At 39.4% G+C, this 15,895-nt stretch overlaps 1 protein-coding gene across 2 annotated transcripts in view; it reads left to right on the forward strand.

Moving 5' to 3' along the window:
* Positions 1-15,895, forward strand: part of acvr1c (activin A receptor type 1C) — an 80,993-nt gene that overhangs the window by 43,255 nt on the left and 21,843 nt on the right. The window contains exons 3-4 of one of the 2 annotated variants that reach the window (XM_062965476.1): positions 6,101-6,346; positions 13,835-14,065. In XM_062965476.1, coding sequence (XP_062821546.1) covers positions 6,101-6,346; positions 13,835-14,065 — 477 coding nt within the window. The remainder of the gene's footprint in view (positions 1-6,100; positions 6,347-13,834; positions 14,066-15,895) is intronic. The other variant, XM_062965485.1, reaches the window with a different exon arrangement.

Here is a 15,895-nt window from a genome sequence, read left to right on the forward strand (position 1 = left end):
AACAATAGACATTGACAAAATCACGATCTGCCAACTGCAAAAGGCCACCCTACTGGGATCTGCACGCATCATCCGAAAATACATCACACAATCCTAGACACTTGGGAAGTGTTCGACTTGTGATTTTGTGATATGAAATCCAGCATATATATCTTGTTTGCTGTGTCATACAACATAATAATAATAATAATAATAATAATAATAATAATAATAATAATAATAATAGAGAAGAGGAGAACCCTTGGGTCATTTAGCCCAACCCCCTTCTGCCTTTGTGGCATGGGGGCACGATAAATGGCTTCGATGGGCCACATGTGGCCCCCGGGCCTTAGTTTGGGGACCCCTGGGATAAGCGAATATGTTGGATAATGAGGAGAGATTAAGGAAAAGCCTATTAAACATCAAATTAGGTTATGATTTTACAAATTAAGCACCAAAAAACCCATGTTATACAACAAATTTGACAGAAAAAGTAGTTCAATACACAGTAATGCTATGAATTGTATTTACGAATTTAGCACCAAAATATCACGATGTATTGAAAACATTGACTACAAAAATGCGTTGGATAATCCAGAACATTGGATAAGCGAGTGCTGGATAAGTGAGACTCTACTGTATAACAAAACAACTATCCAGACTATCTCATGGGGAAAATTTGGGGGCAGCCATAACCTATGTTTCTTCATTCTCCCATGGTGGTAATACAGGTTATCGAGCACCTGTGGTGATTGGAAGATATCAGATAAATGTAGTTTCTGGTTGCTTGAGGGTATCCAGCAGTTGAATCTCTTCCAGCAGCTCATTCAACAAGCATCTGAAGAAAAAGTCCTATCGTTGACAGTTGCCAGCCTGGTCCTGGCTGATTGAAGTAAATGCCACCCAGAAGACCTGAATGTAACAGAACAAATTATGCAGAGGGTGATCCTGTAGGAAACCTGGACCAAAATCATATAAGGCAGTGGTTATCAACCTGTGGATCCCCAGATGTTTTGGCCTTCAACTCTCAGAAATCTTAACAGCTTGTAAACTGGCTGCAATTTCTGAGAGTTGTAGGCCAAAACACCTGGGGATCCACAAGTTGAGATCCACTGATATAAGACCATTACTAGATCAAACATTAACATGGGTCCCTTCTACCTGAAAATGCGGGCTTGATCAGGCACCCCATCAGTCAAGTGAGTTTTTCAATGTCAATCCCAAGCGATCAGCTCGATCTAAAGAGCCCATCTCATCAAGGTCAGCTTGCTCATTTTTTCGCTGAGACTCATTATCAGGCTGAGAACATTCCATCCTCCCTTCCTCCTTTCCCGAGTCAGTGTGCACCTGGCTGGGTTCAGTAGTTTCAGAGTCATCAACACCAACCCTCTCTGTGGGAAATTGAACTTGCATTCTTTGTTCCTCATCTTCTAAAGTTACAGGCCTTTCGGGGATATTCTGAATCTGAACCCCTGTTTCCTCATCAGAGTCAATCCTAGATTCTAGCTGAGTCACAAAAGTTTAGCATCATTTATTATTGGAATGGTTGGCTTCAGGGATAAGAACAGACAAAAATATATACTACAAATGCCATAGGGTTTATATGCATATCAGGACCTCATCACATGGGGCTAGAGCTCTGTCGTATGACGCTCCCAGGATGGAGCCAGAATGGACCTTTCTGGAGCCCATCACATGACGCAGGGCTACTTTTGGTAGGGCCCCATCCGGGCATAGGACGGAGCCCTGACAACATGATGACTACCCATGTTCTCATTAGTTAAGCAGGGGATGGTACGGGGGAAGCCAGGCAGCAACAGTTTTCCCCATGTGATGGGGAAGGAGGTGATGTGGGGTACTTAATTCCGGTTTCCCCTGCTGCCCGACAGATTTGTCCCGCTGTCCCCCAGCTTAAGGACCTCAATGTGATGAGTTCCTTCCTTAGTCAAGGTACACCTGCATCAGATGATCTGAAAAGATGCTGAACTTCAAAAAAAAAATATAGTACGTATGCACACAGGAATACTTGTTTAAGAAAGCACCCCATATCTGTCTCTAAAGGCAAAATTGGAGTCTTGTTTTTCTAGGTGGAGATCAGATACAAATTAGGTGTTGTCCTTGTAAATAGGGGTAGTTTGCTCATATGATGCAACATATCTGGATGAGGATTCTGGATGAATGGATTTTAATCTTGGACATTCTTAAAATTTTATATAATGTGATTTTATTTTGTAATGGTATCTGTTTTATATGAACTGTTGTTTTGTAGATTGTTTTATATGAATTGTTGTTTTTACATTGTTTTTAGGCATTGAATTTTTGCCTATTTACTTTAAGCCGCTTTGAGTCTCCTTGGAGAGAAAGGCAGGGTAAAAGTGATGTAAATAAATAAATAAAATAAATTATTGTTGCATTTGCTCCCAAGGTATCCTGAGAGCACAGATGATTTGGGTTTCATCTTACATGCTCTTGGGTTTTTTGAGTGGCAGAGGAACATTAGAATGCCTTCTTAATTATTGGAATATGTAGATTACAGTCTTCTATTGTCTGTGTGAATGTTATTGGATTGATATGTGGGGCTGGTTCTGATACACTTATCAGCATAAGCCTTCTACATGCTGTTCTATGTTTATCTAGGGCTTTTATGCCAACAGTGTACCAGTGCTATGTGCAGATAATCTACTTTGCGTCTTGGTTGTGAGAAAAAAGTGGGATACAGATGATGATGATGATGATGATGATGTAGTATAAGATGTGATAGTAAGGAGGCAGCCCTGCCCTGACATTAATGTGGCCTTCCTCCTCCTTCCAGGATTTATTCACAATTAATGTGGATACTATAGAAAGGTGAATCCTACCTTTTTAGACTTCCTTAAAAGAAAAAAAAATACATCAAAACTCAATACATGGCTGAGGAGTGTACAGAAAAGCTAGTAGTGCTCTTTACAACATGTGAGCAATGTATGAATAAGGTCCATACTAGTGTCCTTGGGACATTTCTTTTTCATGAAGCACTGGGCAACAGGTCTCAATGCTCATCTTATCAACTGTGACATTCCATTTACTGGGGGATTTATTGACAGAAACTCAGTGCTTGCTTGCACACAACAGAGCAATTGGCTAAAATTAGGGCAGTAAGTGTCACTTTATCACTGTGTATCTTCCAGTTGAAGTTGACTTGTGACCTTTTGGCCTCCCTATATTTATTATTTCAGTGCAGTATGCAGTGTTTTTCATAGGTAATAAAACATGTTTCTTACCATTTCAGTAAAACATTATGCATGCTAATGTGGCATATAATCCCACTCCCTCTCCAAACATGTTCATCAGGTGTACGTATAAAAGGAAAATATATTTAGCCAGTTGCTAATGTATCGCCAAGCAATGTCAGGATTTGGTCAAGATGGCAAAGATGATTAATGAGAAAGAACACATGGGATTGAAGAGTCTGAAGGCAATTTTAAGGAAAATATGTTTGAAGCAGTTTATGTACACTGAACCATCAGAAAGAAAGGTATTGTTGACAGTTTCAGATTTTGGAGTACTAGTATTTCAGATTCAAAATTCAAGATAAAAGATGCTCAGTCTATATCAAAGCATGTAGTTTTACTACTTCCCATGGTGCTGCTGAAACATGACATCTTCAGCATGGAATTACTAAGTGTATGGTCTTTCCTTACTTAACTAATCTACATTAATTTTATATATGAATTTTCCCCTCATATGTTTGCAGGTCTTTGCAAATCCTTTATACATATAGATCCATGTACCTGTGTATCTGTAGCCATACACATACATTATTTTTATATATGAATTTACCCTCATATGTCTGCAAGTCTCTGCAAATATCTATATAAAGAGAGATGTCTGGATAGATATGAATATATTCTTACCTAGCTATGTATAGGGCTTGGAAATATTACAGGGGGGAAATGAACACACACACACACACATATATAGACATATCTAGATAGATATGAATGTGTGTGTGTGGCTTGCAAATATTGTAGGGGAAATGCACACACACACACACACATAGGGGGGTTTGCAAATGTTTCAGGGGGAAATGCATATGTGAAATTAGTATATATAATTATAGATTTATATCTAGCTCTGCATTGTTTATGTAGGCTTTGAATGTTTACCTGTTACTATGTTGGAAGCCGGCCTGATTCCTCATGGGGAGATAGGGTGGGATCCAAATGATGTTTATTATTATATTATTATTATTATTATTATTATTATTATTATTATTATTATTATTATTATTGATACCATATTTTTGTTGCCCCTACTTTTCCACTTATAGAGCTAGTTTATTGTTTTTCTTTGAAATACGGTAAATATTCAAAAACATTTAACCTACTGATGCCTCGATTAATGAAATTTTATTGGTATCTATTTATATTTTGAAATTTACCCATAGCTGCTACATTTCCCACCCTCGGCTTATACTCGAGTCAATAAGTTATCCCAGTTTTTTGTGGTAAAATTAGGTGCCTCGGCTTATATTCGGGTCGGCTTATACTCAAGTATATACGGTAGGTGGTTATGGCCGGTGCCTATGTATGTTAATCCTTGATGGTGTTTGTTTTCAAACAACATCTTATAGGAATGGAACAGATGAACAAAAACGTATTTATTTATTCGGTGCTTCAGCTTCTACTAAGGAACATATAAACTTAATAAACTTAATTTAGTGTCCCACTCACTGCTCTCATTGTTATTCACTGCTTGGAAGATTTCCTTTTAACAGTAATAATTAGTTCCTGTAACAGTGATGTAAAAGGATTCTTGGTAGCTCAGTCCTTTGAATGCTATAAAATTATTTTTATTGTTATTTTATTGTTTTATCCCACTCCCACCCTCCCCTCCTTGTATATGCAATTTATTCAGCAAACGACAGAAGTTATATTTGAAATATCAATCTCAATCTTACTTTTTCCACTCCACATCTTTGCACATTCTCAAAATAATTCCTAACTGGTTCCCACATCCTCTTAATTATTGTAACAAATTGGTATAAGTATATAGTTAATATGTTAAATGTGGAAATAACAAATTGCCAATGGAACAATATGGATAAAATTGAAAAGGTTAGAATGCTATAAAATTCTTACCAAAAAATGTAAAATGTCCTGGAAAAGTAACTTTGAAAGGTAACTGAAAACCATGAAAAACATTTCATTAATAAAGCCATGCTGTTCTCCTTCATTTTGCGTATTTTGAAATATAACTTTGTGATACTTATGTGAACAAAAGGTCACAGAGGGAATACAAAGGACACTGTGTTACATCATCTCACTCATTTTGAGTTCTGCTGTCACCCCTGCACTCACAGACACCAAAATAGTTCTTCCTATGAAAGTCTGTTTCTCATAAACAAACTCATCTCATGGTTACATGCCACTCACCAGAGGTCCCTTCTCAACACATTCAATTTTGTAGTATTCTCCTCTCTCACTAGAGGTCCTCTATGAACCATCCAGCCTCTTTTTTCTCTCTTCACTGTTCAAGATGTTTTCAATATTTCATTACATATTAATAGATATAAAAGGTTGTCGCTCTTGATCAGAAACTTGAGAGACAAGTGTTTTTATACAGAGGTTTTACCGTGTAGTTGCACTGGTTCATTCATGGAATTTTATAAATGTTGCGTGACTTTTACATGATGCCACCTACCCATGATTTATGGTTGTATCTTCAGATCATTTCTGATTTATGGAGGTCCTAATGCAAACCCCTATGATGGAGTTTTCTGAGGCTACAAGTTCATGACTCACCCAAGATCACTCAAGAAGTTTCCATTGCCAAATGGGAATCTGAATCTGGACTCCAGAGTAGAAGTCCAGTGCTTGAACCACTGCACCACAACCTCCTGTATTTTCCAGCTAATTCTTCTGTCTCTTTTCTCTGGTGGAATAGCTGTTCAATGCCAGGAGCTCTTTGTCTGTAATAACCCAATGATTAAAGTGAACACCCGTTCCCTGTCTTTTTTTTTTTTACTGAATCATTTGAAGTTGGGGTGACACAGAGGTCTTCATCAAGCTGATGGCCAAGTTCACTTTTCTTTGTGAGAAGATAGTGAATTGCATGCTGACTCTGTTTTGTCTTTTTTCAGGTCCAGATACTTCGATCAAACCTAAGCTGGGTCCTGTAGAGCTAACAGTGATTATAACTGTGCCGGTATGTGTCTTGTGTGTGGTTTTAATGCTGGCTGTGTACACATGCCAAGGCCACAACTGCAAACTGAGGAAGAAAAGAAGGCCCAATATTGAAGAACCACTCTCTGAATGCAATCTAGTGAATCCAGGGAAAACCCTCAAAGATCTCATTTTTGATATGACAACATCTGGTTCTGGATCAGGTACATGTGTGCATTTGGAAGAATCAGAACTTGCATGAGTTCCATATCCATGTGTAAATGTATGCTCCAGATGGACGACAATAAATAGCCAAAACCCAATACATCCCAAAATACATCCCAAAACATCAAAACTTACAAAATCAAGGCAGACCTTTAACCATCTGTATCAAGGAGAAGGGAATGTACAGCAATTGTGTAGTAATGTGTGCAGGTTGAGTACCAAAACCTATCCTTCAATTCTAAATACAGTAGAGTCTCACTTATGCAAGCTAAATGGGCCTACAGAGGCTTGGATAAGCGAATATCTTGGATAATCTGAATTAAGATTTCTCATTCTTTAATGCAGAACTTTCCAAACATTTCATGTTGGTGACATGCTTTTTAGACATGCACAATTTCACAACACAGTAATTGAATTTTTCTAGCAAACGAGATGAAACCAAACTCTTATAAGAGATACAGACACATACATAATTTGTAATCACGAAATGCATGGGGTCACAACATATTTCACAAAACCTTTCATTTATATTTTTAAAAATATGATTTGTAAGAAAATAACCTACAGTAGAGTCTCACTTATCCAGGCTAAACAGGCCGGCAGAACCTTGGATAAGCGAATATCTTGGATAATAAGGAGGGATTAAGGAAAAGACTATTAAACATCAAATTAGGTTATGAATTTACAAATTAAGCACCAAAACATCATGTTATACAACAAATTGGACAGAAAAAGTAGTTCAATACGCAGTAATGTTATGTTGTAATTACTGTATTTACGAATTTAGCACCAAAATATCACGATATATTGAAAACATCGACTACAAAAATGGCTTGGATAAGCCAGAAACTTGGATAAGCGAGGCTTGGATAAGTGAGACTCTACTGTAATGGGAGCTGCTGTAGACCTGTTTCTTCCTGTGTTGTGAGATTCCAAACCCAAATAAAAATAGGGTTGTTGTATGTTTTCTGTGCTGTATGGCCATGTTCCAGAAGTATTCTCTCCTGACGTTTTGCCCACATCTGTGGCAGGCATCCTCAGAGGTTGTGTGTCACAACCTCTGAGGATGCCTGCCATAGATGTGGGCGCAACATCAGGAGAGAATACGTCTGGAACATGGCCACATTGCCTGGAAAACATACAACAACCCTGTGATCCCTGCCATGAAAGCCTTCGACAACACATCAAATAAAAATGTGTCATTGAAAGAAATCCCTCCTGTGATACAATTGCCTCATCAACTAGGCAGGAAAGATGAACTAGAATTGTTTGTTGATTTTCTCCCTCCCTCCCTTCTTCTATGCCATTTCACATGTTAAGAAGTCCAAAAGTGCTTTTCAGTGAGCTGGGAGGCATTATATATACAATTTTATAATAGAAGAAACAACATAATAATTTGTGGTTGTTATTGTTTTGTGCCATTCTTGCTATGAATAAGGCAACCCTATCATCAGAATTTGTCCAGAGGAGGTTTGACTTTGCCTTCCTCAAAGGCTGAGCACCACGTTATGGTTAACCAACCTGACACTTGACTAGAGCATGAGTAATAGTTCCTCAGCTAGTTCCTTCAATACTCTTGGATGTAGCTGATCTGGTTCAAGTCCCCAGGGCCAGATCAGCTACATCCAAGAGTATTGAAGGAACTAGCTGAGGTTATTTCAGAACCACTGACAATTATCTTTGAGAGTTCTTGGAGAACAGGAGAAGTCCCAGCAGATTGGAGGTGGGCGAATGTGGTCCCTATCTTCAAGAAGGGAAAAAAGAACGACCCAAACAATTACCGTCCGGTCAGTCTCACATCGATACCAGGCAAGATTCTGGAAAAGATCATTAAGGAAGTGGTCTGCAAACACTTAGAAAAGAATGCGGTCATTGCTAATAGTCAACACGGATTTACCAAAAACAAGTCATGCCAGACTAATCTGATCTCTTTTTTCGATAGAGTTACTGGTTGGGTCGATACAGGGAATGCTGTGGATGTAGCGTACCTGGATTTCAGTAAGGCCTTTGACAAAGTCCCCCACGACCTTCTGGCAAACAAATTAGTAAAATGTGGGCTAGACAAAACTACAGTTAGGTGGATCTGTAATTGGCTAAGCGAACGAACCCAAAGGGTGCTCACCAATGCGTCGTCTTCATCTTGGAAAGAAGTCACGAGTGGAGTGCCGCAGGGCTCCGTCCTGGGCCCGGTTCTGTTCAACATCTTTATTAACGACTTAGACGAAGGGTTAGAAGGCACGATCATCAAGTTTGCAGATGACACCAAACTGGGAGGGATAGCTAACACTCCAGAAGACAGGAGCAGAATTCAAAATGATCTTGACAGACTAGAGAGATGGGCCGAAACTAACAAAATGAAGTTCAACAGAGATAAATGCAAGATACTTCATTTCGGCAGAAAAAATGGAATGCAAAGATACAGAATGGGGGTCGCCTGGTTAGACAGCAGTGCATGTGAAAAAGATCTTGGAGTCCTTGTGGACAACAAGTTAAACATGAGCCAGCAATGTGATGCGGCTGCTAAGAAAGCCAATGGGATTTTGGCCTGCATCAATAGGGGAATAGCATCTAGATCCAGAGAAGTCATGCTCCCCCTCTATTCTGCCTTGGTCAGACCACACCTGGAATACTGTGTCCAATTTTGGGCACCACAGTTGAAGGGAGATGTTGACAAGCTGGAAAGCGTCCAGAGGAGGGCAACTAAAATGATCAAAGGTCTGGAGAACAAGCCCTATGAGGAGAGGCTTAAAGAACTGGGGATGTTTAGCCTGCAGAAGAGATGGCTAAGAGGAGACATGATAGCCATGTACAAATACGTGAAGGGAAGTCATAGGGAGGAGGGAGCAAGCTTGTTTTCTGCTGCCCTGCAGACTAGGACACGGAACAATGGCTTCAAACTACAGGAAAGGAGATTCCACCTGAACATCAGGAAGAACTTCCTCACAGTGAGGGCTGTTCGGCAGTGGAACTCTCTCCCCCGGACTGTGGTGGAGGCGCCTTCTTTGGAGGCTTTTAAGCAGAGGGTGGATGGCCATCTGTCAGGGGTGCTTTGAATGCGATTTCCTGCTTCTTGGCAGGGGGTTGGACTGGATGGCCCATGAGGTCTCTTCCAACTCTACTATTCTATGATTCTATGATTCTAATAGACACACTGCCAGCTCCTTTCTTACCCGTGTTGCCTGAGTTGGGTAAGAAAAAGTGCAGCTGCGTAAGTTCTTCTGATGATCTAAAAATAGACTCTTCACTTGTGCTCCAGTTCATGAGATGTTGCAAAGGTTGGCCACAGTTCAGAACACACTGGTGTCATGTGAAAAATTCTGTTTGTTATTGTGTGTTTTCGAGTTACTTTTGACTTATAGGACAAACCTCTCATGGATTTTTTGGGGGGACCTGAAAGTGTGTGACTTGTTCAAAGTCACCAGTGAGTTTAATACCTGAAAATGGAATCAAACTCTGATCTTTAATTGCAGTCCAACATTCAAGCCTCTATGGCACACTGGCTTTCTATTACAGTAGAGTCTCACTTATCCAACATAAACGGGCCGGCAGAACGTTGGATAAGCGAATATGTTGGATAATAAGGAGGGACTGAGGGAAAACCTATTAAACATCAAATTAGGTTATGATTTTACAAATTAAGCATCAAAACATCATGTTATACAACAAATTTGACAGAAAAAAGTAGTTCAATACGCAGTAATGCTATGTAGTAATTACTGTATTTATGTATTTAGCACCAAAATATCATGATGTATTGAAAACATTGCCTGCAAAAGTGCGTTGGATAATCCAGAATGTTGGATAAGCGAGTGTTGGATAAGTGAGACACTACTGTACCTTGTTTTTAAATCCTACCTCCAGTACAATACCTGTCAGGGCTTTAGCGGGGGGCAGGCGGGCGGTTGAGGGGTTCAACCCCCCCCCCCCGAAATATTTCAGGTTGTTTTTTTTTAAAATCCTGATTTATTCATGAAATTTAACTGATTATCCAAATCCCCATGAGTGTCCGCTGAAGTGTATCAGTCTTGAGTGTCCACTGAAGTTTATCGATGTAGCCTGATTTCTAAATTATTTTGCATTATGGAACTATTCTTCATGATTCACTAAAAAAAAGTTTCAAATCCCCCCCCCCCCATTTTTTTGGTTATAGCCCTGCCAGGCTATAAGGATTATAGGTAGAATCTCATCTATTAATGGTATAATAGACACATCAGTGTATATTGTACAGTTGTTTGGATTTATAGTGCCATACCAAATAGACTTCTAATTTGTCATGAAGATTCAATATGGTATATTATCCAGAACAGTTGTGTAGTATTGTACATCTCTTGTTTCTTCTCTGAGGCACATCCTGTTCTTGAAATGTATATAAATACAACCCCCTCTCTCCCATATCTATGGATTCTGCATCCAAATAATCTTAAAACAAACCTTGATTTTGCTATTTTATATAAGGGATGCAGTTTACGGCACCATTGTACAGTAGAGTCTCACTTATCCAACACAAACAGGCCGGCAGAATGTTGGATAAGCGAATATGTTGGATAATAAGGAGGGGTTAAGGAAAGGCTATTACACATCAAATTAGGTTATGGTTTTACAAATTAAGCACTAGAACATCATGTTATATAACAAATTTGACAGAAAAAGTAGTTCAATACGCAGTAATGCTATGTAGTAATTACTGTATTTACGAATTTAGCACCAAAATATCATGATGTATTGAAAACATTGACTACAAAAATGCGTTGGATAATCCAGAATGTTGGATAAGTGAGACTCTACTGTATATGATAGGACTTGAACATCTACAGATTTTGGTATCCATGAGAAGTCTTGGAACTCAACCCCAGTGGATATCAAGGGCTCTCTGTACATATGTATTCCTTGCCTCTTAAATAAGTAACAAGAAAAATGACTTAAAGGCAAACAAATAATATCGACTTCTTAGAACCACTGTAATTTGGGGGAGAAAAATTATTAGTCAGGACAAAAACATCCCAAATGCCCTTAGTTACAAATATCTGCCTTTAACATAGTCTGTGTATATCTCCATTGACATCACATTTACCAGGAAAAAGTATTGTCTTTCCAGTGATATCTGGCTCTAAGCCAAATATGGAAGAGGCCCATGATTATTCAACTATAGCAACTGAAGTCTTTGCAGGATTTCTAGACTGTTTTATGTATATTTGTGAAATACAGATGTTTGTTTCAAAGATCAGGGTCATGCTGACAGTTCATGGGTGTTTCTTGAGCCAGAAATTTGAAAATGGTTTTGAAATAAGTGTAGATTGAGATTAATGTTCTTGCTTCACGCCATGCCTTATGTGTCTTGAGGACAGGACTTGACATTTCATTTCTTCTAGGCTGAATATATCTTAAAGTTCTGGCCTCCCAGAGGACCAATTGGTCAATTGTCTTTCTTAAAATAGAATTAATTTTAATGGCACTATTTGTTAATCTTGATTAGCACCTTCAACACTTTCCATAGCCACTGCCTTTATCAGGCACCAATAGGGATTTGGAAAGAAAGAAAAAAATATATATATATATATATATATATATATATATATATATATATATTTATTCATTCTTTCCTTTCCTTTCCTTACTTAGTTTATCCATACCTCACAACCTCTGAGGATGCCTGCCATAGATGTGGGTGAAACGTCAGGAGAGAATACTTCTGGAACATGGCCACAACCCCCCCCCAAAAAAAAACCCTCCCCAAAGCAGGAAAAAAGACCCCCACCATTTATTTGCGAGCCTTCACAACTACAGCCCTCATTCTGGATGCTATAATTTTATCAGTCCCACATTTTAAATAATCGAAGATTGAAATGACCACAACAAACATTCTCTATCAATCTCTGGAGAGTCAGATAAAATTTGCTGTTGATATGAGATGTGATCCCATAATATGTGATTAAGATGGGTGGGTATTTTCCACCATTAACGTTCATAATATACATTGAATGAATGTATCAGTACATACAGAAAATCTATAAACACTAGCTGTGCCTGGCCACGCGTTGCTGTGGCGAAGTATGGTGGTATGGGAAATAAAGTATTGAGGAATTTGGTGGTAGTTAAGGTAAAGGGTAAAGGTTTTCCCCTGACATTAAGTCCAGTGGTGTCTGTCTCTGGGGGTTGGTGCTGATCTTGAGTCTACACTGCCATATAATCTAGTTGAAATCAGATAATCTGTATTTTATAGGCAGTGTGGAAGAGGCCGGATTGAAGTGGCCCTGGGCTGAGTGGGTTGCTAGGAGACCAAGTGGGTGGAGGTTAGCCTTCTAACTGACAGCAGACCAAGTGGGTGGAGCTTAGCCTTCTAACTGGCAGCAATTGGATAAAAACAATTATCCCTCTCCCTCTAATTAGGACTTTATTTTTCTTTTCTTTTTGTTGTATGAACGTAGAGGCATGGATGACGGGTTGTGCTGCCAAGTTTAGTGTTTCTGGGATGTGTAGTTTTGTTGTTTTGTCCTAGGCCAAAATTTCATTTCCCTTTTATATATATAGATGTCTTTTAAAATGATGCATTTGAATGACAGACAACCCTAAACCTTGTCAGCCCACTTAATGAAATTAGATATTTTTAATTCCCACAACTGGGAATAAGGCTGTTATTCTAAGGCCCCTTCCACACAGTTGAATAAAATCCCACATTTTCTGCTTTGAACTGGGATATATGGCAATGTGGACTCAGATAACCCAGTTCAAAGCAGATTTTGTGGGATTTTCTGCCTTGATATTCTGGGTTATATGGCTATGTGGAAGGGCCCTCAGTTCTCATTAGGGTGCTTGTGGGAATAATTTTTACCCCATCAGGCCCACAATGTCCCTGTTATATTTCTGCAAGCCTCAGAAGACCTCCATGTCAATAGAAGGCATACAACTGAAGAGGAATCTGCTTTATGCAATGAGGATTGTCCTACTAATTTTAACACATTATGAATTTTATAGATCAGAGGTAGCTTCTGTACTGGAAATATTGTGAGACACTGATATTTCGTAGGTTTTAATGAAATTTTAAATAGTGAAGACTATATTATACAAACATTTGTATTTCTGTGTTGTCGAAGGCTTTCATGGCCGGGATCACAGGGTTGTTGTATGTCTTTCGGGCTGTGTGGCCATGTTCCAGAAGTATTCTCTCCTGACGTTTCGCCCACATCTATGGCAGGCATCCTCAGAGTTTGTGAGGTATGGATAAACTAAGTAAGGAAAGGAAAGAATATATATCTGCATAGAGTCCTTTGTCACTGGGAAGCCAGCATTAATGCTTCAATTAATCACCCTAATTAGCATTGGAAAGATTTTGTCTCTTGCCTGGGGGCATCCTTTGTTCAGTCATTATCTGTCCTCTGCCCTCAGAGTGTTGGTTCCCATCTATTGTTTTGATTTTAGAGTTTTTTAATACTGGTAGCCAGATTTTGTTCATTTTCATGGTTTCTTCCTTTCTGTATTTCTGTCGACAGGTTTACCTCTGCTTGTGCAAAGAACAATTGCCAGGACTATTGTTCTCCAGGAATTAGTAGGAAAAGGTCGATTTGGTGAAGTCTGGCGTGGAAAATGGTGTGGTGAAGATGTAGCTGTGAAGATCTTCTCCTCAAGAGATGAGAGGTCTTGGTTTCGTGAAGCAGAAATCTATCAGACAATCATGCTGAGGCACGAGAATATCTTGGGGTTTATTGCTGCTGATAACAAGGGTAGAGTACTTCCAAACAGTTTCACAATGTTTGTCCGGTGCTGGATTTGCGTGGTGGATTTTTTTTTTCTTGGGCGCTCATGGGAGAGAAGGATTTATGGAAAAAGATTGAGATGCGTAATTCTACTTGTACAACAGATTAGGAAAGCCTGATTTATGGATATCTGGAGTTAGTGAAGAAAGATAAGTTGCATTCCGTGGTACTTCAGCAAACTCCTCATAGTTGACCCTAACATTACACAGAATCAGGCAGCTGTCTAAAGGATAACCTCTGGCCTGCTTCTCCTGAGCTCCCCGGTCATTCTTCTCTGTCTGGGGATGGAGCTGTGTTAGTCACTTAATAATGTCCACTTAAACTCTTCTGTTCCTTCAAGTATGCAAAACATCATTCCACTATCATATGGTAGTTGTCCCTCACAGGGAATGGAGAAAGGGTGCCATAATAATAATAATAATAATAATAATAATAATAATAATAATAATAATAATAATAATAATAAAAGATCTCAGCCGGCATGGAGTTTGGCTTGGACAAATGTTCGACAGTGGCATTGAAGAAGGGAAAAATCATTGAAAGTGAGGGCATAAATATGCCTAATGGCCAAACAATAAAGTGTCACCAGCCAGAGGCCTATAAATATCTGGGCATATTACAGCTGGACAACATCAAGCATGAACATGTGAAGACTGTGGTCAGTAAAGAATACACACAAAGGGTCAGAAAAATTCTCAAAAGCAAACTCAATGGAGGCAACACCATCAAAGCCATAAACACCTGGGCCATACCTGTCATAAGATATACTGCTGGCATCATAAACTGGACACAGATGGAATTGGACAATTTGGACAGAAAAACAAGAAAACTCGTGACCATTCATCATTCACTGCACCCTCGCAGTGATGTTGACTGGCTATATCTGCCTAGAAGATCAGGGGTCAGAGGACTCTTACAAGTAAAACAAGCAGTCAAAGAAGAAGAACATGCCCTGGCAGAATATGTAAAGCAAAGTGAAGAACCTGCTCTGATTGAAGTAAAAAATCAGAAACTCCTCAAAGAACAGCAGACAAAAAACCTGTACAAGAAAATCGCACTACAAACTAGAGCTGACAGCTGGCACAACAAAACATTGCATGGAAAATTCCTTGACAAAATTGAAGGAAAAGCTGATAAGGAGAAGACCTGGCTCTGGCTCACGAATGGGACCCTGAAGAAGGAGACAGAAGGCCTGATCCTTGCAGCCCAGGAGCAAGCCATCAGAATAAATGCAATTAAGGCCGAGATCGAAAAATCAGCTGATGACCCAAAATGCAGACTGTGCAAGGAAACCGACGAAACCATTGATCATCTCCTCAGCTGCTGTAAGAAAATTGCACAGACAGACTACAAACAGAGGCACAACTACGTGGCCCAAATGATTCATTGGAACTTATGCCTCAAGTACCACCTCCCAGCAGCAAAGAACTGGTGGGATCACAAACCTGCAAAAGTATTGGAAAATGAACATGCAAAGATACTGTGGGACTTTCGAATCGAGACTGACAAAGTTCTGGAACACAACACACCAGACATCACAGTTGTGGAAAAGAAAAAGGTTTGGATCATTGATGTTGCCATCCCAGGTGACAGTCGCATTGACGAAAAACAACAGGAAAAACTCAGGACCTCAAGATTGAACTTCAAAGACTCTGGCAGAAACCAGTGCAGGTGGTCCCGGTGGTGATCGGCACACTGGGTGCCGTGCCAAAAGATCTCAGCCGGCATTTGGAAACAATAGACATTGACAAAATTACGATCTGCCAACTGCAAAAGGCCACCCTACTGGGATCTGCG

Source organism: Anolis carolinensis, chromosome 1 (assembly GCF_035594765.1).
Source record: "Anolis carolinensis isolate JA03-04 chromosome 1, rAnoCar3.1.pri, whole genome shotgun sequence".
NCBI classification, from domain to species: Eukaryota; Metazoa; Chordata; class Lepidosauria; order Squamata; family Dactyloidae; genus Anolis; species Anolis carolinensis.